The following is a 25,079-nucleotide window of genomic DNA, read 5'->3' on the forward strand; positions in this document are numbered from 1 at the left end:
TACAGATAAAATTTTCAATTTCTCATGAAATAATGCAATCTAATCATACAATTAGACCTTAAATCATATAATATACATCAAATAAGTATTTAAAATCATTTAAATAAAACAATTAAGCAATTTAAATCATTTACATGCATGTGGTTGACGTAGGTTGACTTTTGGACGTTACAACCCCAAACTGAATCATTCATGTTTCTTGAACATATTCAGAGTGATATTAGTGGCCAATTCATCCACCAAGTGGACCACTTAGATATTTTATGGTATTGATCGATGTCTCAAACAGATGGTCATATGTATTTTTATTATCAACCCGGAATGTGGCATTTGCAATATTAGTTGTTTAAATAATAAATTGCGGAATTAATTTTTCAATTATACGATCAATAAAATCAGACTTGATATTTCTTGTGAATTTACTTCCAAACTTTCAATTAGATTATTATATGTCAATGGAAATCACTTTTGAGCATCTTGTTGCTCATTTACATACACAAAATTAGCTGAATCATTGATTAAACGTCTACAACTGGTTTCTAGACCAATAATTATGAAAACAAAATTCTCTATTTCTATATGGAGACATATAATTTTACATGATGTTGCATTAATTCGAATCAGACCAAGTGCATATCATAAATACTCTCCATTGCAACTTATATTTGATAAATAACCAGACATTTCTCATCTGAGAATTTTTGGATATATGGTATATGTGTCTATTGCACCGCCTCAACGAACAAAAATGGGAGATTAAAAAGTGATCGGAATTTATATCGGTTATGGTAGCCCATCAATAGTTCGATATCTTGAGCCTCAAACAGGGGACGTGTTTACAACATGTTTTGCTGATTGACATTTAATGAAAAAATCTTCCCAATGTTAGGGGAGAAAATAAATACATCAAAAAGAAAATAATATGGTATACATCATCATTGTTACATCTAGATCCAAGAACTAAACAATGTGAAAAAGATGTACAGTAAATTGTACACTTGCAAAGAATATCAAATCAAATACCATATGCATTGCAGACACAAAGGGGGTAGCTGAATCATAAATACATGTTGTAAATGTCCCTGCTCGAATTGAAATTCCAAAGAAACAAATTGAAGACACTCATGATGTCATAAAACGATTGAAACATGGAAGGCCAATCGGTTCCAAGAATAAAAATCCTCGAAAAAGAAAATGCATATAAAAACACGATGATCACAAAATAGAGAGTGATATTCAGACAGAAATACATGATGATGAAAATGTTCTTTTAGAACCACAAACCGATGAGAATCGTGAAATCTATATCAATTATATTAATACTGGAAAAATATGGAACTGAAAAGATATAAAAGAAATTGACGAAATATTTTCTTACAATGTAGCATTTGACATCATAAATGACAATGAAGATCATGAACCAAAATCTTTTGGTGAATGTAAAAATCAACATAACTGGATAAAATGGAAAGACGTCATTCAGGTTGAATTGGATTCGCTAAATAAGCGTAACATTTTTGGACCTATATTCCTTACACCTGAAGCAAAAATTTCAGAACCCAAAGAATTTTAGTCTGTGAAATTGCAAAGATCATTGTATAGGTGCTAAAGCAATCTTGCCGAATGTGGTATAATCGGCTAAGTGAACACTTGATGAAAAATAGATATGTATACAATTCAATAGGCCATTGCGTTTTCATCAAGAAAACAACATCCAGATGCGTAATTATGGTTGTATATGTTGACGATTTAAACATTATTGGAACGAATAAGGAAATTGAAAAGTTGTGTTGTATTTGGAAAGAAGAATTTGAAATGAAAGATCTTGAAAAAACAAAGAATTTGCAAATTGAACAAAAAGCATGTGAAATATTTGTTTAACAGTTAAATTATATAGAATATATCCTTATACGTTTATTATGGATAAATCAAATCCTTTGAGTGTTTCAATGGTTGTTAGATCATTAAACATAGAAAAAGATCCATTCCGTCCATGTGAAGAGGATGAAGTTGTTCTCGATCCAGAAGTATCATAACTGAGTGGTGTTGGTGCCCTTATGTATCTTACAAATTGTACAAGACCTAATATATCTTTCTTTGTAAATTTATTGGCAATATTTAACTCATATCCAACAAAGAGACACTGGAACGTAATTAAAAATATATTCCGTTATTTACGAGGAACGACATATTTAGGACTTTTGTATTCGAATGATACCAATCAAAGTATAATTGGTTATGCTCATGCTGGGTACTTATATGATCCACACAAGAAACGTTTTCAGACCGGATATTATTTACTCGTGGAGGCACTGCAATTTATTGAAGTTCACAGAAACAGATAAAAATTATAATGAGATAAAATATATTGTGTTTGATATGATTTGAACGTGAAATAAAAAATTAGTTTATTTTGTAGAAATACCCAAACCAACCCTGCTCTTATTAACATGAAAGTCATGCAATTTTAAAAATTATTCAATTCTCATTCCGCTGTACTATGAGCAACAGTTGCTTCCTTGTGACTGCATACTCAGTTTTTTTTTTAAATATTATTTAATTCATCATTCTTGTATTATTATATTATTAAAATGCACAAATCGTGTTCCAGAATATTAATTTTTATACTTGTTTAGGTTAGTTATCATGATTATTCTGAAGATGATTATTGTTATTTTTTTTTGAAAACTAACCTAACATAAACATGTATAAAAATTATTGAGTAAGTCTTTTGTGAGACGATTTCACGAATGTTTATCTGTGAGACGAGTCATTCCTACTGATATTCACAATAAAAAGTAATATTCTTAACATAAAAAGTAATATTTTTTCATGGATAATCCAAATAAGAGATCCGTCTCACAAAATACGACCCGTGAGACGATCCACACAAATTTTTGCCAAAATTATTTCATTTCTCTAGTTTTTATTTAAACTAATTTATCCAGAGTTTTCTTCAATAAATGATGGGTATTTGGGCCATTTGCACTCCCCGTCCATGGCACTGTGTGAGGCTCGTGGTTTGGGTTGAGCTTTTTGTAAATGACGGAAACCTAAGAACTATCCCTTCATCCAGTGCACCGCCCCGTGGTTTTAGGAACCAAAAATGGGGTGGGTTTGGGGATTGAAAAGCAAATCGGATCCCAAACTCGTCCCAAAATCTACATTAATAATATGATTACTATTACTAATAATATTTATTTTTCCTAACAATTAACCATAAATATTACTTAAATTCATAACATTCAAATCTCGTTAATGATCAAACTCCACACCTCATAATAATTATGTGATTTCTTCTTTTTAGTTTTTTAAAATCATTAGTTGAAAAGCTTGTATTTTTAAGTAATATTATTATTTATATATGTAATTGGACTACTGTATCAATATTTTTTAAATTAATTTGAATATTTGTTTTTTTTTAATTCAACTGATATTTGAAGCGGAGATGATGACATTGATTTAATTCATGTTAAGTCGGTGATGATGATGACAAATCCGGCCCATCTCATTACTATTTCTAGATTATTTGAAATGATGATGAGGATTAAGATGATTATTTAACGTCCACGAAGTTGATATGAGAATTTTCAGACCAATTATATAAAACTGGGTATGAGATCTCCAGATTAAATGAGAAATTCTCAATTAGCAAAAAAATAAGGATTGTGAAGACATCTTTGTACCTCTCCGTCTCATTGTCATTATAGTGGCAACAACATTTTAGATTTTGAAAAATCCCCCCGTATTCAATATAAGGGCATCTCCAACCGTACTCCATAATGGAAGATTCCTCCATTATGAGGATGAAATCTTCTCCAACCGTGCTCTGTTTGTTTATTCCATTTTAGATTATCCTCTATTTATGGAGTATCACTGTTCATATAGAGGATTGAAAAGGGGTGAAAGATAATTACAAAATAGATATTTTAATTTTTTAATGAATTAATTATAATTTATTATTTATAATAATTACCAAATGGAACTAATGAACAATTTAATGATATATATTTAGCGAATTAATTAAGTTTAGTTAAATAATATATTATGAAATTAATTAATTATATGTGTATGTATGTGTATTCAAAAATGAAATAAGTTAAAGAAAAAGAAAGTATTTGGCAATATTTAGAAGATATGGGTTGAAAATGAAATAAATTAAAGAAATGGAGTATTTAGTAATATTTAGAGGATATGGGTTGGAGAATGTTTTTGAAAATAGAGATCATGGATCTCTATTTTGGAGGATATAAGATGAAAAATAGAGGATATGGATTGGAGATGGCCTAAGAGAGTTATTGAATTTTAATGACTTTTGTAGATTTTAAAAGTCTAGATGTATTCAATTAAAACTTTTACATACTCTATAAAAATCTAGTTGTATTCAAAATATACTTTCATAAAATTTTAAAAAGTAAAGTGTTATTCAATATTGACTTTTAAAAACTCTATAAAAGTCTATAGATATTCAAATTTTCAATAGACTTTTAATAACTTCATCGAATTCATTAACATACAAATATTAAAGCCTAAAGTATAACTATAAATTGTCAAAAATTGTATTTGGTTCAAACCAGAGATTTGGATGGATTTTTAAAACTTCTAACTCATACACAAGCTATTTATTTCTCTCTATTGCTTCACATCATCTCTCTTCTTATCTTCTCCTCTCTCATCTATCTCTATCACTCTTTCAAATTTTCGATATGTATATCTACATATATTTTCATCTTTTCTTTTCAAATCTTTTATTTTTTTGGCTGATAGTTCATTTAATACTTTTTTATTTTAATATCATGTGAAATTTTGAATTTTAGAATTTATTTTGTGATTTTTATTTTATGATTTATACAAATTAATTTAATATTCAATAATAATAAAAAATGACCAAAAAATGTCGATTAATTCTTAATAATTGAATAGCTTTGCAACACATGATTTTTTTTAATTTTTTTTAGCATTTTAAATTAATATGTAAGCTATGATATTTTTATATAAAATTATATCCTCACAATACTAAATAATATTTTTTCGTGTGTATATTATCAATTCAAAAATAAGGTTACATATTAATCAATTGTGTTTTTTAAAAAAATTTATGGCAAAAACTTGTGGGAGACGGTCTCACGGGTCGTATTCGTGAGACGGATCTCTTATTTGGGTCATCCATGAAAAAGTATTACTTTTTATGCTAAGATTATTACTTTTTATTGTGAATATGGGTAGGGTTGACCCGTCTCACAGATTAAGATCCGTGAGACGGTCTCACATGAGATACACTCAAAATTTATACACATGCATATAAACTCACTTATATACACATGTAAAGATTAAATGATTCAACTTTTAAATAAGTAAATTTATTTATTAATATAAATATTGAAAAACTATTGTAAATTGAATATATTATATATGTCAATTAATTATTGGTTCAAATAAATTAAAAAAAATAATATGTTATAATTAAGTACAAAATTTATATAGTTTTATAAAAAAAATTCGCAGAAGTTCATAAAATCTTACAAAAAAGTTTATATGAATCTACATAACTTACAAAAAAGTTTATATGATCCACGTAAATCTATTTATAAATGTGTGAGATTTTATAAAAATTATGAATACTCTGAATTGAATAGACTTCGTTAAATTTATAAAAAAAATATTATTTAATATTTACTACGCCGACTTCGTTTATGGTACAAGAAGCCTAAACATCAGCACACACCAAATGGGCATATAAATTCCAGCCCCTTCGCCTTTTACTCTCTTCCCCTAGTTTTGAATAATGGCATGATTCGCCGCCAGTACAACTCTTCCTCTCGATTTTAGGGTTCGTCCGGTGATTCTTTATTTTTTCAATAATTAAGATTCGACGGTAGAGATTTTTCATCTTGAAAGATCGAGTTCTTGAGCCTGTGGTAATTTTTTTTAATCGATTTGTGTTTGATTTGAACTGGGTACTTTAGTATTTTTTTTTGGATCTGCAGTACTTGAGTTTCAGCTTCTTTTTTTACCAGCACCTTTTTATTTGAAATTTTTAGGCTGATTTCCTTGAAATGATTTCCATTGTTGTGGTCTGCTTGTGGTTGGATTTGGCAGGTTTTTGTATTAGTGAAATTTTCTGTTGTATGGGCTTGGTTGTAATGGATGAGTGTGTATGTTAGCTGAAAAGGTTTTTCCAGAGGTTGAGGGATTTGGGATTGAATGATGGGATGTATATGCTGTAATTTTTCTTTGCTTTGCTCTTACTTTATCTGGGTTAACTTGATCTTTAGTTGTGTCCCTTTTATCGTGGCCTGGTTTCTCCTATTGTCGTTTACTGGCCTTTGTTTTACCCTTTTATTTTCTTTTAGTTGTTCATTTGGAATTTTGGAGAAACTTTTGGTAATTGCGAAAAGGTGAAGTTTTGAGATCAAGACCGTGTGACTGTTTTTAGATACATGATTGATGAATACCAAATTTATTTGAAATGTTTTTATAAATTTAATTAGAGATCAGACGGAGGGAGGAAAAGAGTTGTAAGAAAATGTGAACATGTTTATTTGAAATTAAAATAGAAAACCATAACTTAGTTGGATGCATTGAAAAGAAATATGATCTCACTTTAAGTTGCTGTTTAAATTGGTTGCCCAAAAGTTAGAATGGACGTGACTTTAGTTCTTTAACATAATGAGGTCGATGAATGCGTTCTTACGCTGTCTATATTGGCAGCCAAAACTGGATAAGAAAATCGTGCTTCGCGCTCTGGGGTTCTTATTTTTTGTGTTTTCAACATGTCTTGGTATCAAGGAAGTAACCAAAGTAAAGACAAAAAGAGACATAAAGATCCACGTGCTTTATTTTTGTTAGTTGTCCCTCGTCGGTGGTATTTAATACATGTATATATGGGATTGGACAATCCTCCCCCCTTGAGCTTGTTTTTGGGGTTGAGTTAGGTCCAAGTTCTGATCTTAACATGGTATCAGAGCCCGGGTTCCACCGTTATGTGTTGGACTGCCTATAATTAGTCCACCTGTTCTGCCCATAATTGGGTCATTTGTAAACTCCACGCTACAGATGTTTATTCCTGTGCGTGAAAGGGGTGTGTTAATTGTCACACATCGGTTGGATAAATAACCTGAGAGTTGTATATATGGACTTGGACAATCCTCCCCCCTTGAGCTAGCTTTTGGGGTTGAGTTAGGTCCAAGTTCCAATTTTAACATGGTATCAGAGCTCAGGTTCCACCGTTGTGTTGGACCAACCGTTCTGCCCATAATTGGGTCATTTGTAAACTCCACGCTCCAGATGTTCATTCCTGGATATGAGAGGGGTGTGTTTGCCTATAGTTGGGACACCCGTTCTGTCCATAATTGGGTCATTGGTAAATTTCACGCTCCAGATGTTTATTTCTGGGAGTGAGGGGTGTGTGTTAGTTGTCCCACATTGGTGGTATTTAATAACTGAGAGTTGTATGTATGGGCTTGGACAATCCTCCCCCCTTGAGCTAGCTTTTGGGGTTCAGTTAGGTTCAAGTTCCAATCTTAACATACTATTTGTAAAGGTAGTCCTGAGTACCCTTTTGTTTTTGTTCAGGTCAATGAACGAGACATATCATGAAAATGTTATCAAACTTCATTGTCGAATATGGGTTTTGTTTCCAAGATTCCTTCAAAAAATTTCTCAGATTGATGTTTTGTTCATTAAAGAACTTTAGGACTTCATGCCTCTAGTCTCAACTGTTCTTTTTTTTGTATATATTATGGTGCTGAACCTTCCGGATTTACCAAACCGATGTATGTCGGTGCAAAAATGGAAAATGGAGAGTGTCCGTATTTGATCTAGTGAATAAAATAGCCTTATTCTTTTAAATTTGTTTTCTTTAATACAACAATGCCGGTTTTTTTTAAATCCTGCAGATGTGGTGCGTTGTTTTTGGTGCAAGTATTTACTTGTGCACAATTGTTTATGCAACCTTTTGCTTATTCTCGATTGTTTTTTGGTCGTGTAGTTCATTTTTTGGGTGAAAATACTTTCTGCATCTCTATTTCTATTGTCATCTGACCATGCCTAAAGAGAGAAGAGGCCGCTCTTTGTCCTTCGATCGGTCAACGCTATCTCCATACCCCTACCGCTCTAGTTGTACAAGCCTTCTAGAAGAGAATGCAGAAAGTATTAGAGAATGGGAAAATACACGTTGTCCGGTCTGTATGGAGCATCCGCACAACGCCATTCTTCTTATATGTTCGTCACATGAGAATGGTTGCCACCCTTTCATGTGTGACACGAGTTACCGCCACTCAAATTGTTTTGACCAATTCCAGAAGTCATTTGCTGAAGCCTCAGATGTGTCACAGACACCAGATGATGTGCCAAACTCTGCGTCACCCTTGGCGACTGCTGCGCCACCCTCGCCTGTGTCTGATTTGGAAAGTAGTCCAGAAGAATTATTGTTGGTAGGCGATGTACCCATAGAGAACCCAGTAAAGCCAAAGCTTGTGTGTCCTCTTTGCAGAGGACTAATAACTGGTTGGACTGTAATGGAATCTGCCCGTCGATACATGAATTCCAAGTCGAGAAGTTGTGCATGTGAGACTTGTGTTTTCAGTGGATCATACCATGATCTGAGGAAGCATGCAAGATTGGTGCATCCCCTCGTGAGGCCCACAGACGCTGATCCAGAAAGGCAGCGTAACTGGAGAAGATTAGAGCGGCAGAGGGATCTGGGGGATTTAATTAGTACCCTTCAGTCTTCAATTGGAGAAGATATGGCAGATGGAAGAACTTTGACCATCGATGACGGTGGTTGGCTGACTGTCTTTTTTCTTGTCAGATTTTCGCGGCCACCAAGTTCTTCAACAGCCCACTCTCAATTGGCTGTAAGAAGAAGAAGGTCATCAAGAAGGCTTTGGGGTGAGACTACTGCTGATGGTACAGTTGATTCCAGAGAGAGTGATATCGAATCTTCCCGCGTCGGACGAATTCTTCCAAGGCGGTATGTTAGGAGACGTTTGAATAATCAAGAGAACACAGCACATGATTCCAGAAACAATGAGATTGAATCTTCCGGAACTGGGCGAAGTTCTCCAAGGTTCTATGTTAGGAGACGACTACATAATCAAGAAACAGTGGCACATGATTCCAGAAACGCGGTTGGATCTTCAGAAAGTGGGCAAAGTTATCCAAGGCTCTATGTTAGAAGACGGAGACATAATCAAGAGAGTGTAAGAGAGAGTGGAGATGAATCTTCAGACACTGGGTAAGATCTGTAAGCACACATGCTCATAATCAAGATAAACGGAGGATCATAATGTACTTGTTACTGATTCGGATGTGCTTTTGGTTGGTCATATTTTGCCCGATGTCGGCTTTTTTAATTTTGGTTCCAGTTGAACTCAGTTGATTTATTACCTTGTCAGTCACTTCTTTTATTTGAGTGTGAGGCGTTGTGTGGTGATTGTGATTGTAATGCTAAAATATAAATTAAAAAATTTGTGATCATTTTTAATCTTGTAAACAATTATGAAATGTAGTTGATTTGAAAGGTACAACAGAGATTTATTCTGAAACAAATACGAGATAATGTTAGATTTCGAGTTGGATATTTGTGTGTGGAAGATGCTCAATTGTATCGTATAATCTCTTATCATACTGATGTGAAATATTAACAACTTACGAATTTAAAAGATTTGATTACTAGCAACATTATACTTCGAGACAAGACAAGACAAGACAACCACCTTTTCAAAATTATGCTTACAATAATTGATCACGTTTGAATCTACAGAACACAAATATTTAATCAAAAAATTAACTCTCGTTTTAACTTTCATAATAATTATTTAAAAAATAATTTCTTGCGACAATTTTTTTCTAACCCATTAGAGGATCCGATACTTGATTCGAATATAGAATGTATGGAAGAACTTTTTGGACTTGATTAAATAACCAGTTATGAGCATTTTCGGGTTCGGAGATGGAGACGAGTCTGGAATCTGGTAGAATCTTACTCGTACAGATTGATACCTGATTGAATTATAATATATGTTATAATACATACATATATATTAATTTTAGTTTTCTTTTGTTGAATGATGATAGTTGGATGAAATAAAAAAAATTCATATAAAAAATGATGTGATTTTTGTAGGATAATGAAGTTGTGATAAACTATAATAGTTTGTTATTATTCTATTATGTTTAACTTTCTAATTTTTTCCTATTGCTTTATTAAGAATTTGATAAATATCCCTACTTCATCGAAATAATTTAAATTTGAGAAAATACAATTGTATGTGATAAATATTTGGGTAGTATACGAATATCTAATAATCTGACAAGTATGAGAACGAAGTTGAATATAACAAATAGATATGTAGACTGAGGATAAAAAATCTTACTCGAATCCGATTCATTGTCATCCCTAAATTTTATTAATCCTCCATATATTATCTATTTAAGGGAAAGTATCCAAAAATTTGATTGTGCTGTTCTAAATGTGGACTCCCGACAAACAGCAATCTCAATTAAAATTACAAGCATACAAAAGGATGGGTAGAAAAATATTTACTATATCATTTTATGAATTAAAAAATATCACCCCTCCCTCCCAATTATATAGTGCACTTTTTTTTTCGTTTATCTCAAATATATAGTTCACTTTCCATTTTTAATGAATCTTTTAACTAACATACAATATTTAATGTGTATAATTGCATTCAACTTTCATTATTGGTAAGTATAATTCGTTTTTCTAATATCATTAAATAAGAGTATATTAGGAAATTTGTCTATATAATTAATTTTCTTTACATGTGAAAAAAACAAAATGGACTATGTAATTGGAACGAGAGAGAGTATTTCAGAATAAATATGGTTCTTTTTTATCACTAGTTACGATGCAGACAACAGGAGAACAACATTCCTAAAATACAAGATCTAATAAAAGCAAAAGCATTTTTAGCAGCTGCATATCAGTAATTTATTTATTCTATCAAATATAAAGACCCAAATTTAAACATTCAATTCTCCAACTTCTGGGCCCAAGGGTTCAAAAAGAGCATCTAGCTCACTGCTATTCACCTCTTCCAAGCTTGATGGACTCCATTTCGGGTTCTAATGAAGAAGCAAACAATAGAAATTAAGGAAGCTGACAGAAAACCAGAATTCATGGACCACATTTCTGCAGTGATTTCCAAAGTATGGAATGAAGAAGTTGAGCTACATTCTTAATAATTTCAAATAAGAGAATCTTGTTCTAACTTCCAAAAATAGTCCACTGGAGTACTACCGACAAGGGAAGGTAGTGATCGTTGATAAACTTTGAGTAACGAAAGCATGAACAAAAACCTGACGTGTTGAAAAAGTAACTGCAAAATGTTTCTTGGGGCTTCAATAACAAATTCGATCAAAGAAAATCTGTCGAAATTACTTGAATATATACAGATACTCAATCGAAGTAATAACCTGATCTTTGTCCACTAAGACAGCCCGAACACCTTCCGCAAAATCATTTCGTAGAGAAGACCTTAAAGCAATGCGATATTCATCTTTCATCACACCAGTCAGCTGGAGCATATTCCAGGGAAAAAAGTCAAAGCGAGAACATGAGAAAAAAAGGCGGTATCCCCCAGCAAGAGAGAGGCTGTGGGAAAAAGGCGAGCATGAGAAGCTAGAGTCATCACCTTAGACAAATCATCATCACTCTTTCCTTGAGCAGAGGCAACTCTTGAGAAATGTTTTTGGGTAAGACTGAGGGAGAAGGGGGCCCCCCTTCCTAAGCCCTTGCAACGCATCCTTTGCCCAGTCAGCCACTGCGAATAAATCGAGGGAAATCAGTGTGAAGAATCAGAAATAAAGCAGCAGATTAACTATTCAAACCTCATAAAAAGGAAGACCAAAAGGAGAGCTAATATCAGAATCTCACCAAGGGTATCACCACTAAGCTGATGATTTTCTAGCTCAACCATAACCTCCTTTATAGACTTGTTACTTCCAAAGGTTGGAATTATCCAAGGTAAAAGCAACTTCAAACGAGGTTCATACTGAGGCTTTCGGCTGTACTTTTCCAATAATTCTTTAATGTTCTCATCAGGATCCCTAGAACTACATTAAAATAAATTTGAAAGTCTCTCAGTAATGAAGAAATTAATCAACTCTGTAAGGAAAAATACACTTCCTTTAAAATATTACAACACGATTGCAGAGGAATAATCAATTTAAGTGCAGAAAGGCATCGAAATTGGAGATGATTAGATATAAGTAGTTAAATTAATTTGAAGAAAAAAATTACGCATGTTCTGAACAAAGATGTAAATAAAATAGTTAAAAAACATACAAGGTGGTCGTCAACAGATCATCCTTCAATGCACCCAAGCTCCCAGAAGGAACATAATGTGTTCCCAGACCAACATATAGAGCGTCTGCTGGAGTTGATATCCTACTTCCTGTCAATCCAAGGTATGCCCCTGCAAACAAAAAAAATGAGAAAAACCTGTTGGATGAAATGCAAATTGTTATGGACAGAATCATCATTCTCTTTCCTTTAGGAAAATACTAACCAACATTTGGTGTGGCTACAAAACACCAATCGCAAGAATAAACAAACACTCAGGTGTCAGACAAATCAGTATTAGTTGGACTGTTCGCTAGGAATTCTGATGAGGGGGAGGCCTCGTGCTTGCAGATTTTTATAAGAAAACTCAATGACGAAAAAGTCATATATTTGAGTTAAAGTTGATACTTGTATTTTGTATCCAGAAGATATGAGAATCAGCTGGTTTTAGGAAGTAAACAAATTTTGTCCTGAATCTACCATTTTCAGTGACTGAATCTACAACAATAGCCCTCAGATGAAAGTTTAAGTAAGCAGTTAAAATATCAACAACTAAGAAACAAACCACTTTTCGAAACATTGATGCTTGTTATGGAATCTGCATTAACTATCACAAATTCCCGCAAGTGCTTTGAGGCATTCAAGCTCTAAATTAGTAATGATTTTTGTACTAGGGAAAAAAGTCAAAATGTAAACTTTATCCCTTCAATTTGTGAAATCTTCAAAATACATGTAACAAAGTTGGTCAATTCTTGTTTTTCCAGAGTTAAGTGCAACCACATATTTTTGGCTTGTATACATTAATTTACACCTTAGGTTCTACCTCAACCACCAGTTGCTCAATGGTTTTGAATTGAAAAAAACATGCAACCTTATCACCAGACAAGAAGGGAAGATAGATAAAACACTCTTATCATTCATGCAGAGTACATTGAAATACACGGTATCATAAAAGTGCCAAAGATTGTAATATAGGTATAACCTATCTCATAGCATAGCTGTGTGTGTGTGTGCGAATGGTTATTAACGTGTTTATCTTATTCAGGAATCTACAAGTACTAAAAGAAATAGTAAATGTTACATAAGTATGTAATAAACATTATTTATTGATTAACAATGCACGAGTCAATATAACCTCAAGTATACCTAAGGCACAACTTGGCTCAAAGATGAGATGGTGAATGATAAATAAATATACTTGGATAAAACAATAATAAACGACACTAATCATTTGTAGAACTTAAGTTAGTCAACGGACAAAGCAAGAATAAGTATCAATCAATGCTTTATCTTACGCACCAAGCGGTGCCTAAATGTATAAACAATACTCACTGGCCATTGCTACAATTAAAACTAATAATCAATATTGCAACTAACATCTATCATTTATTCATAAAAATAATCAGTACTTAACATAAGTTTGGAATTACTTATTTGATCAATAAAACACCTATTTTAAAGTTATTTGTAAGGGAATATTTTTAAATATTTGTACTCAATTTGTATAGTTTATTTATATATTATCACTATAATTATTGAATAAAACAAGAATTGCATATCAAGGTCTTAGTGGATTTTACAATTATTAATAAAATAAACAAAAAGTTAGTATATATTTATTTTCGGTATTTATTACTGACAACTACTCTTTCAATGTAAGAAAACAAAAGGGCATCAACTAGTGATTTGCATTTGCCCCAAACTTGCATGATCTGAATGAGCTCAATCGTTAGCCAATTTGATGGGATTTCAAATGTTTGTAAATACTATTCGACCAAAAGAGCAGAGTAAAGAAAGGCTTACTTTCAAGGAATTTAAATCCAAATCTACAAGTTGACTGTCATCTGTAACAATATTTTATTAAGGTACTATGTATCTACATCTACAAGCTACAAAAATGTAGAACAATATAGAAATAAGCAAGCAAGATATGAACAAACTGAACAACAAAAAGCTCACCTACTGCTCCTTCCCCTGGACTTTTTCCAGCTATATATGCAAAACCAACATCAGGAAACAATCCAATGCCATTCTCTGGCATAGCAAGGACAGTTTTCTGACATAATATTTAGAAATTATTTTTAGAAAGTAAATGCAATGTCCCACTAAGACGCATCTCCAAAAGTAAACTGGAGTAGAAGATTATTTACCTCAGTGATGAGCCTGTAACGACCATGACCGGATAGTCCAATGCCAAATCCCATTGTTATGCCATCCATGAAGCAAATATAAGGCTTTTTGTACTCAAAAATTTTGCATATTAGGGCATATTCAGCAGTGAACACCTAAGAATTACTTGCAATGGTGAGAAATTTAATTTCTGCTGATTGTATGAAGAAACAATTGCAATAGAAGTAAGAGGATCACTTATGTCACATGCATCCAGAGAAAAAGTAGCTCTGTCACACAAGGCAGCAAAGTCCCAATTAAGTCCATAGATTTATTTCACAAAAAGCTGAATTATTTCATGGACAGCAAATTTAGGGTCAACGATGTCGGCGGCAATTACTGATTACTTGCACCCTTGGAGTTGAACATCATATATTCAAAAACAAATTCCATGGATTTTAAGTTCAATTGGCAGCAAAAAATGTCAAGCATAGATCCGAGTTAATTAGGCATTAGTATGAATGGATTATTGGACATAATTCATATACTGTTCCTTGGCCATGAATGACACTCAAGAACAGTGTTCTAAATGGCGGTCGAGGCGGCCGCCTAGGCGGTGCCCAGGCGGTAGGCGGCCCTCGACCGCACCGCCTATGCATGAGGCGGGTTGAGGGGTGTCGAGGCGGGTCGAGGCGGCGAGTAGGCGGGTCGAGACGGGGAACAGGCGGTCGAGGCGGGCGAGGCGGCGAGCAAGCGGGCGACAGTAGTCAACAATTTTAAAAACCTAGTCAACGATTTTTAAAACTTAGTCAACAATTTTAAAAAACAAGTCAAAGTCAACTAATTTTAAATATTAGGACTATTTAAAGGTCTTACTTGGAGAATGGTAGTGGAGGCCTCCGGAGTGGATGAAGTGCTACATCTAAGGAGGAGTGCAAGGAACATCCTCATTAGAGAACTTAATGAATATTTAGAAACATCGGAGGAGGAGAATGAAGAAAATGTTGATTGAGTCCGATGATGAGAGGATCATGGATGTAGTAGACGGTGCATATGTAGATGATTTGGAAGATTAGTTATGTTTAGTCTACTACTTGTTCTAATGATGGATAATTGATTGAAACTTTGAAAATTTAAACTTAGTTTTTTGGTAAAAAAAAAATATATTACTTCGTTAGCATAATAACATTAATATAATGATGAATCTTTATTAATTGCACATTATCTAGATTATATTATATTTTTTGCTTAAACATTATTTAATTCCACATTTTACATAAAAATGATAATATTGCATAATTATCTAGAAAAAATTACTTAAAAAAATCCAACCGCCTTAGCACCGCCTGGGCACCGCCCAGGCGGCCGAGGCGGTAGGCGGTCACCGACCGCCCCGCCACCGCCTCCCGCCATTTACAACCTTGCTCAAGAATTGTGACTATTTAAAGAGTAGGTGCTTTGGTTGTCGAGAAGGGATTAATTTCATCTTCTGTTAGTCTTCCGAGAAAATGCAAGAACCATAAAATACTGAAAGAGTGTTATATTCAGAGAATCACGCACAACAATTGCAGAATTGATAGAACAATAGGAAAATATTATATTGAATGAAGAAAGAGAAACTCAGAGTTCAAGAGCTCTGTACCATATTCTCTCCCTAGCCACTGCTAGTTTTCACTCAGCAAACATATAACTGAATGTCCTCTCCTCTCTTTCTAACTGCTATTTAAATCCCCCCCCCCCCCCTCTCACAACACGTGTTCCCCCTTTGTTCCTTCTTGTATACACATTTATTATTTTGGGTTTCTCATTGTTTATTTTGCTTGGGTCTTTTGTTGTATCTGGGCCCAATGGATCTAAGTCTTCCTCAATTGAAGCTGGGCTCATGACAATACCGGCCTCCTCAAAAATCGCCTTGTCCTCAAGGCGAAAATCAGGAAATTGCGTCTGGAAATCTTCAAAGTTTTCCCATTTTGCTTCATCTGCCGATCTTCCTTTCCATCTCACGAGAATCTGTTTACAGGGCTGTCCGGATATCACTTTAGTTCTTCCTGCTAGAAGTCTGTCAGGCTCAAAGGTAGAGAGAAGATCAGTGTCTATCTCCTCCGGTAGTTTGACCTCAATATCAGAGCTGCCGACTGCTCTTTTTAAGCATGAAACATGAAAAACAGGATGCACCCTTGACCCTTCTGGAAGCTGCAAGCGGTAAGCCACTGACCCCACTTTCTTCTTGACCTTAAACTCCCCATAGAATCTGTTTGATAGCTTCTGTACAACTCGGGAGCAAACTGAATTCTGCCTATGCGGACGCAACTTCAAATATACCATGTCCCCTTCCTGAAAGTGCACTTCTCTTCTTTTCTTGTTAGCATACTTTGTCATGTGTTGCTGGGCTCTTTCAAGGTTATACCTGAGCTGCCTTAAAAGCTCATCTCTATCTCCCAAAGCTTGTGCCACTGCGGCTACCCGTGTTTCTCCTGGAGTAAACCTCACAATACTTGGTGGTTTGCGGCCATATACCACTTCAAACGGAGTCATCCTAGCAGACGTTTGATAGGAAGTATTGTACCAGTACTCGGCCCAATGCAGCCACTGAGCCCACCCTTTTGGTTGCTCTGAACAGAAGCAGCGTAAGTAGGTCTCAACACATTTATTCAGCGCTTCACTCTGCCCATCAGTCTCTGGGTGATACGCACTGCTCATTTTCAGTACAGTCCCCTGGAGTCTGAAGATTTCTGACCAAAAAAGACTCATAAACACAGCGTCCCTGTCACTCACAATCGTCTTAGGAACCCCGTGTAATTTCACGATCTGTTTGACAAACACCTCAGCCACTGTACTTGCCTTGTAGGGGTGTTTCAAGAGCAGAAAATGCCCATAACTTGGACAGCCTATCAATGACCACTAGTATCACATCATACCCTTGTGACTTTGGGAGCCCTGTAATAAAATCCATTGCCAAGTCTTCCCAAATTACTTCTGGTAGGGCCAACGGCTGTAGTAATCCCGCCGGTTTGGTGGCCTCGTATTTCTGTTGTTGACAGGTTGTACACTTCGCCACAAACTCACTTATGTCGTTCTTCATTCCCTTCCAATAGAAATTGTTGGCCACCCTTTTATACGTGCGCAACGCCCCAGCATGACCACCCATTGGGGTGTTATGGAACTCACTTAGCAACAGGGGAACCCATTTCGAGAATCGCGGAATCACTAACCTGCTTTTGTGCAACAGACACCCGTTGACTAGTGTGTAATGTTTGCTGCCCCCATCCTCCGCTTGAATGTTTTCAATGACCTTTCTCAACGCTTGATCCTCCCCAACTGCTTTATTCAGCTCATCTATCTCAATCCATTCTGCCCTTGTTATGGCCATCAAATCACCTCTGTCCTCCCTTCGTGATAGAGCTTCAGCTGCCCCATTATCTGCCCCCGCTTTGTGTTTAATTTCAAACTCATAACCAAGTAGCTTGGCCAACCAATATTGTTGGTCAGGTGTGGTAATGCGCTGCTGCAAGAGGCCCCTTAGAGGCTTATGATCCGTGACCACTGTGAATTTGCGCCCCAGAAGATAATGGCGCAAATGTTGTACTGCTGGAGACCAAGGCCATTAATTCTCGTTCATAGGTGGACTTGGTTAAGGCCTTACCTGCCAGGGCTTTGCTGTAGTAAGCAATGGGTTTGCCTGCTTGAGCCAAAACCACCCCTAGCCCCGCCCCTGATGCATCACATTCTACTGTAAATTCCATGTTAAAATCGGGCATGTTCAGGACAGGTGCTGTGCTAAGCGCCTCCTGAAGCTTGACAAAAGCCCTTTCTGCCGTGTCATTCCAAGAAAAATTATCCTTCTTCAACTGATCAGTGAGTGGCTTAGCAATCTTCCCATAATCCCTAATGAATCTTCTGTAATATCCGGTCAATCCCAGAAATCCCCTCAAGCCTCGGGTATTCTTGGGTCTCGGCCAGTGAGCAACACTGGCTATCTTTTCAGGGGTCCACCATTACTCCATGGCCAGAGATCATGTGTCCCAAGTATCCTACTTGATTCAACCCGAATTGGCACTTTTTTTATTTAAAACCAGATGTTGCGCAGCAATACCTCGAGTACGGTCTGAACCTGCCTCAAGTGTTCTTCCCACTCCTTGCTGTAAATCAATATATCATCAAAAAAAAACCAAAACAAATTTCCTGAGATAGAGTCGAAATACCTCATTCATCGTGGCTTGGAAGGTGGCCGGGGCGTTCTTTAACCCAAAGGGCATCACCACAAATTCATAATGCCCGTCGTGAGTTCGAAACGCTGTTTTAGGGATGTCCTCCGCTTTACCCGAATCTGATGATACCCCGATCTGAGATCTAACTTCGAGAAGTACTTAGCACCGTGCAACTCATCAAACAACTCCTCAACTACTGGGATAGGGTATTTATCCGAGATGGTGATCTCGTTCAAAGCTCTATAGTCCACACAGAACCGCCAACTGCCGTCTTTCTTCTTGACTAAGATAACAGGGCTAGAATATGGGCTGCCACTAGGTTGTATGACACCCGATTTGAGCATCTCCCGCACCATTCGTTCTATCTCATCTTTTTGGTGATGGGCGTATCGATAGGGCCGCACCGACACAGGGCCGCACCCCTCCTTGATGTTAATGACATGATCTTGTAGTCGGCGGGGAGGTAATTCTGTGGGTTCTTGAAACACCTCTCCATATTCAGAGAGGAGAGTGCCAATTCCCCCACGGGTTCCCTCTTGCTCGGTACTCAGCTGGTGCAGCTCATTGTCTTTCCACTTCAATAGCACCGCCCCACTGAATTCAACCCTTCGCATCTTAGCAATCGATTTAAAGGATACCACGGCTCTACTGAGTGTCGGGTCTCCTTTCAACACCACCAGCTGCCCCTGCCACGTAAAGCGCATTTCCATATTGGCCCAATTCAGCATGACATCTCGTAACGTTCGAAGCCAGTCAACTCCCAGAATGAGGTCAAGTTCACCCAATTCAAATACATATCCCTCAATTCGAATCTTGCAGAGCCCCAAGTCTACTTCCACTTCCTTACACAATCCTTGACACGCAACTTGGCCCCCATCTCCCAGACATACACAAAACCTCACTTCCTCATCCGCCATAATTCCCAAATCTGTGATCAACTGTCTCGAGATGAAGTTGTGGCTCGCACCACTGTCAACCATCACCACCACTCCCCTTCCCGCTATCTTTGCTTTCATTTTTAATGTTTGTGGCTGATTAATTCCGCTCACCGAGTACAATGGTAGTTCCAGAGTATTGTACTCAGTGATTGGAACGCTCGGCCATGCTTCCACCTCTCCCTCCATACCGCAACTCTCTCTTCCCGCTACCTCCTGCTCTTCCTCTCCTTCTCCCCCATCCTCCTCAGCGAGAACAGTCACTCTCAAGCTCTTGTCCGCACACTTGTGTAACGAGTGGTATGGCTCCCCACACTTGAAGCACAACCCCTTCTCTCTCCTGTGCAAATATTCTTGGTGCGATATAATTCTGCCTTCACGATTTCTCGGTGCCGGGGCTTTTATGGTACCCCCACCGTTCCCACTTGATGTTGATCGCGACCCCCCTCCATAATTTGTCGGAGCGAAAGGCCTGTGCTGATACCCTTCTTTTGGACCCGTCGTTCTCGCGACAACACGCGATTGCAGATTACCAGTAAAGGAATCCTTTTCAGTGGATTGGACCGGGGTAGCCCAATTCACATTAAAGGGCCCTTTCTGTTCCAAACCCTGGCCAAGCCCAAATCGGCTTCTACCACGATCCATCACCCTCCCAAACAACTCAACTTCCAACCCCCTTGCCAGTAGCATCGCACGATCCACCGTCCTCGGATTGTGAACAATCATTCTCCTCCGAATCTCCTCCCGCAACCCACTCATAAAGTAACCCAGACATTGGTCTTCCTGTACGTCTCCAATCTGGGCAACCAACACCTCAAAGCGCTCAATATAGGCGTCGATCGGCTGTTGTCCCTGTTTCACTAAAGCCATCAGCTCAAATGGATTAGCCTCATACCCGCCGTACCTCTTGATTAATTCTTCAGCAAACCGATCCCAGTTCATGTTGGGGATTCTCATCTTCATCCAGCGGAACCAATGGATTGTGGCTCCCTGCATACAAATGTAAGCCAATTTGAGCCTACATCCAATCGAGGTGTCATGCACATCGAAATATTGCTCTACTTTCCCTAGCCAACCCATCGAGTCTTCTCCTTCAAACATAGGTAATTCAATCCTCCTTAAGGCTATCCTCATTTCTTCGGTGATCACTTCACGTCCTTCTCCTTCCAAGGCACCTGCACTCTCCTCCTTCTCTGGTGTGCCAAACTGACCGTGAGTAGTGTCCCCTCCTTGTTTTTTTATCAACTGATCCATCAACATTCCTAGCTCACTGAGGCTGCCGAGAGTTTGATCGAGCTTCTCTAACCGTCCGTGCACTTGTACCATGCTCTCCTGCATCGCATTGACAGACCGTTCCATTGTTTCCAATTTGGCGTCAGTTCTGGTGCTGGCCATCGTCTTAGTTCGTCGCTCGGATCGGGCAGGTCGGACCAATGTTATATTCAGAGAATCACGCACAACAATTGCAGAATTGATATAACAATAGGAAAATATTATATTGAATGAAGAAAGGGAAACTCAGAGTTCAAGAGCTCTGTCAATATTCTCTCCCTAGCCACTGCTAGTTTTCACTCAACAAACATATAACTGAATGTCATCTCCTCTCTTTCTAACTGTTATTTAAATCCCCCCCCCCCCTCTCACAACACGTGTTCCCCCTTTGTTCCTTCTGGTATACACATTTACTATTTTGGGTTTCTCATTGTTTATTTTGCTTGGGCCTTTTGTTGTATCTGGGCCCAATGGACCTAAGTCTTCCTCAATTGAAGCTGGGCTCGTGACAAAGAGCTCAGAAGCAAAAGAAAAAAGAGAACAGTGAAGACGGATAAGAACATAAAGAGCATGTTAACCTCGTCAGGATTAAGCAAAACCACAAATCAGAACATTAACCTTCTCAATTCTATTTAAAGTTATAGAGTATCAGATGGACCGGATTATTGATTAATTTTATAAGCCCCATATGAGACATCAAATTTTCGCTTTTTTGTGTATCGAATCCTGAGACAAGGAAACCCACCGAAACTAAATGTGAAAAACGCTAAAATTCAATTTTCACTCAATCATATGACAGTTAATAAGCATCAGCCAAGAAACATGTCGGTTTAGAAAATCAGTTCTCGGACAGTCATTGTATAGAGCAGTTGCCTAGGTGCAAAGCTACTTAGCAGCAGTCGTAGACAACTGCACAAACAATCAGATTCAAAATCAAATACATTTTCCCTGATCTAAAAGGTATATATGGTTCTTAATCTAAAATTATTTGATTAATGAACACTAAAAGACCTCAATCATATCAGACAGTTGATTTTTTGTTGCAATCAGCTTCACATCACCACCTGAAAATGAAGTAGTTCACTAAAAGTCATAGCATCCAACACCCAGTTTCCACAATCAATTTTGTGAAAAAGATGATCATCCACCATTGAATAAATTCACACCAGAATAAACAAAAAAAGTAAAGGCAACAATTTTACATAGCAATTCATATCAACAATCATGTGATAACCAAAAAAAAAACAATCAACAGGTCTGATGGCATATTTCACAACAATCAAAACCTTCTGCGTAAGAGGAGTGTTTTTGTCCTTTCGAATTTCAGCAACAACACCTTTAATATCCATTCCTGCATTGACCCATTATGAATTACCCTCAAAAACATATCGAACACTTGCGAAAAGGAATGCCTAATAATACAACCTCCATTGAAACATCATACCAAATTAAAACTAATATATAACCTTCAAACAACACAAAATGAACAAAATTAAAGCTAACTGGTTAAATTAAACTAAATGCAACTAAGAATTTATCGCATCAAAACATAAAAGGAAAATTGTGAAAATCTCATAACCTGCTGAAAAGGCACGAGGCGAACTACTTTCGACCAAGACACATTTGACTCGAGGGTCGGTTTCCCATTCGTCCAGAAAGCTCTTATATCTGACATCCATATCTACATTGAATTCCAATCAAACAATAATTAGAAAAAACTTAAAAAGCAGATTCACAAGAATATTTAAAACTACAAACCCAATTAAGTGTATCATCCATTAAATTTCACTTTAAATTAAGCAAAGAACTACTCATCAAGGAAAGAATATTTTAAGGAGGCCGGAACCTAGGTTCATAGCATTCAGTGCCTTGGGGCGATCAAGAGTGATTAAAGCAAGCCCATTCGGCAGAATACTCCCTCTGACGAACTCATCGCTGGAGGCGGAAGCCATGATCGTCAAGCTCCGGGCGGTTGGTAAGAAAATGTGGGAGAAAGCGTAGGGTTTCGTGGAGCGATACAGATAAGTGGATGACGGTTGGGTCAGTAACCGCAGCAAACTGACCATGATTGATTCTTATTGGGAAATTTTGAATTTGGATTTAGTTTTCAAGGAAAGTTGAGTTTGAGTTCACTTGCATTTAATTAAGTATCAATATTACTAATATAATGGATTCTATTATTTAATATTAATTATTTTTGATATATTTGGAAATGTATTGTTCACCATATTTTGTTTAGTCATTGCATCTGTCATATTATGAAAAAAATTGTAATTTTGAACGAAAAATATTTGATCAAGATTATCTTCAAATAATTTTAGAAATTAAATCTCGTCTTCTTTAAACGAAAAATATTTGATCAAGATTATTTTCAAATCAAAAATTTAGTGCATCTTCTTAGTAAATAATCATGCTCAGATATATTATTAACTAGGTTATTAAAATATTGATGCTTGACTTTGTTTTTGGAGCCTTTTTTTTAAAAAAAATTATATTATATTATTTGAAATTTATATTACATAAGTAGATATCTTGTGAGACGGGTCAACTCTACCTTATTCACAATAAAAAGTACTACTTTTTCATTGGATGACCAAATAAAAGATCGATCTCACAAAATACGACACGTGATACCGTCTCACACAAATTTTTTCCATATTATAGAATGTTATGCACATTAATATTAAATTTTCTTGAAAAGTATTTTCTACTATCGAAATTCATGGAACAGATTGTTGAATCAATAACAGTTTCACGCATGATGAATAGTGAAATTTAAAATATTGAAAAATGAATCGTGAAATTTAAAATATTGAATTTTTTTTATTGAAATATAATTCGATTGATGGGTAATTTTCTGAGCTAAAAACTAGATAAAAGTCCTAATTATGATATAAAGTAAGAAATAAATTTTAGTGAAAATAGAATAATCGAAATAATAAAGAAAATGTCGAATTCGCCTAACATACCTCCTAAATTTGTATTTATTCGGGTTCATTATTTCATATAGGTTAATTCGATTTTGAGGAAAAATATTGAATTGAATTTGAATTGTGAATAATTTAGCCATGTAATAACTTTTCGAGTAATTTTCACTTATAATAATTTTTATTTTATTTTCCCCCCATCAAGTAGATGTCCATAAACTACTTTTTTTAAAAAAAATATATATTATTATAATGTCCATAAATTACTTGAAAATGCTAATCCACACAACAACAAATAATGGCGTCTATAGGGATGTCATTCTCAAGCGATGTTTGAATCGAATGAATTTGACTTGACTTATATTTGAATATATGAATCTCAAATCTATAGATTTTCAAAAGTATTTTTTTTTTTTGAAGAAGCAATATCATACTTTAAAAGTATATTCGGATAATGGTTCATATTAATTACAATAAATTTCAAGTTCATCTAATATTAAAATATTCGAGGCATTTGAAACACATTTTATTTTATTTAAATAATGTGTAAACAAGTAATATATGAATTTAAGATTTTATTTATTGTTTCATTGTTAATAATAAAATTTAGGGATGTCAATTCGGGTGGGTTGAGTCGGGTTGAGCAATAGTACTATTCAAAAACTATCAAACCCGAACCCGAAGCAACCCGATTTTGCTTTTTAAAAAAAAAATTAATGAAAATTAATATAATTCAAAAAATAATATTTTAATTTAAACACATATAACAAAATACCCCTCATACATATTATTTAAATTTGAACCTTACATTTTAAAATACTAAATCAAATAAACAATTGTTTAAAAAATAAAAAAACGTTCAAAATAAATATTAAATTATAAAAATTTATGATATAAATATACAATAAATATTTTTTCAAGCATACAATATATAAAAATATATGTAATATTTATTAATTATATATATTTTAAAAAAAATAAATTTTCAGGTCAACCCAAACCCAACCTAACTCGATCTTTTTCGGATCAGTTATCAGGTTCAACTCGATATGACCCAAACCCCAAACCCAAACTTGAATTTTTCGAATTGAACCATGTCGGGTTGGTAGGTCGTTTCTGATTTTGACACCCCTAATAAAATTCATGGATTTCAAATTTATCCACCTAAATATAACCTAACATTTTCTCTTGCTTTTGTTTCTTATTTAGATTTATTCTATACACCTTGTAAAAAAATTTATTGCTTTTTTTAAATGACTGAGAAAGTAATATTTTATTGACTGTGGAGATGACAAAGTGATATTTAAATTTTTTT

At 35.5% G+C, this 25,079-nt stretch overlaps 2 protein-coding genes across 3 annotated transcripts; one reads left to right on the forward strand and one right to left on the reverse strand.

Annotated features, from left to right (window-relative positions):
- Nucleotides 1-5,708: 5,708 nt before the first annotated feature.
- LOC140839625 (uncharacterized) lies at nucleotides 5,709-9,567 on the forward strand. Of its 2 annotated transcripts, XM_073206460.1 has the most exons (3): nucleotides 5,709-5,918; nucleotides 6,712-6,851; nucleotides 7,991-9,567. In XM_073206460.1, exon 3 carries the CDS (start codon nucleotides 8,046-8,048, stop codon nucleotides 9,240-9,242), a length of 1,197 nt encoding a protein of 398 aa, XP_073062561.1. In that variant the 5' UTR covers nucleotides 5,709-5,918; nucleotides 6,712-6,851; nucleotides 7,991-8,045; the 3' UTR covers nucleotides 9,243-9,567. The 2 variants fall into 2 exon arrangements, with proteins under 2 accessions (XP_073062561.1, XP_073062560.1); XM_073206459.1 differs by lacking the exon at nucleotides 6,712-6,851.
- A 1,271-nt stretch (nucleotides 9,568-10,838) lies between these two features.
- LOC140839626 (3-hydroxyisobutyryl-CoA hydrolase-like protein 3, mitochondrial) lies at nucleotides 10,839-22,936 on the reverse strand. Its single transcript, XM_073206461.1, is given in 11 exon segments — nucleotides 10,839-11,094; nucleotides 11,446-11,547; nucleotides 11,664-11,750; nucleotides 11,752-11,792; nucleotides 11,906-12,084; nucleotides 12,317-12,446; nucleotides 14,273-14,369; nucleotides 14,464-14,598; nucleotides 21,849-21,901; nucleotides 22,417-22,518; nucleotides 22,684-22,936. Coding segments are annotated over 11 exon segments (1,248 nt in total). The 5' UTR covers nucleotides 22,904-22,936; the 3' UTR covers nucleotides 10,839-10,992.
- Between the last annotated feature and the right edge of the window lie 2,143 nt (nucleotides 22,937-25,079).

Source organism: Primulina eburnea, chromosome 8 (assembly GCF_022965805.1).
Source record: "Primulina eburnea isolate SZY01 chromosome 8, ASM2296580v1, whole genome shotgun sequence".
NCBI lineage: Eukaryota > Viridiplantae > Streptophyta > Magnoliopsida > Lamiales > Gesneriaceae > Primulina > Primulina eburnea.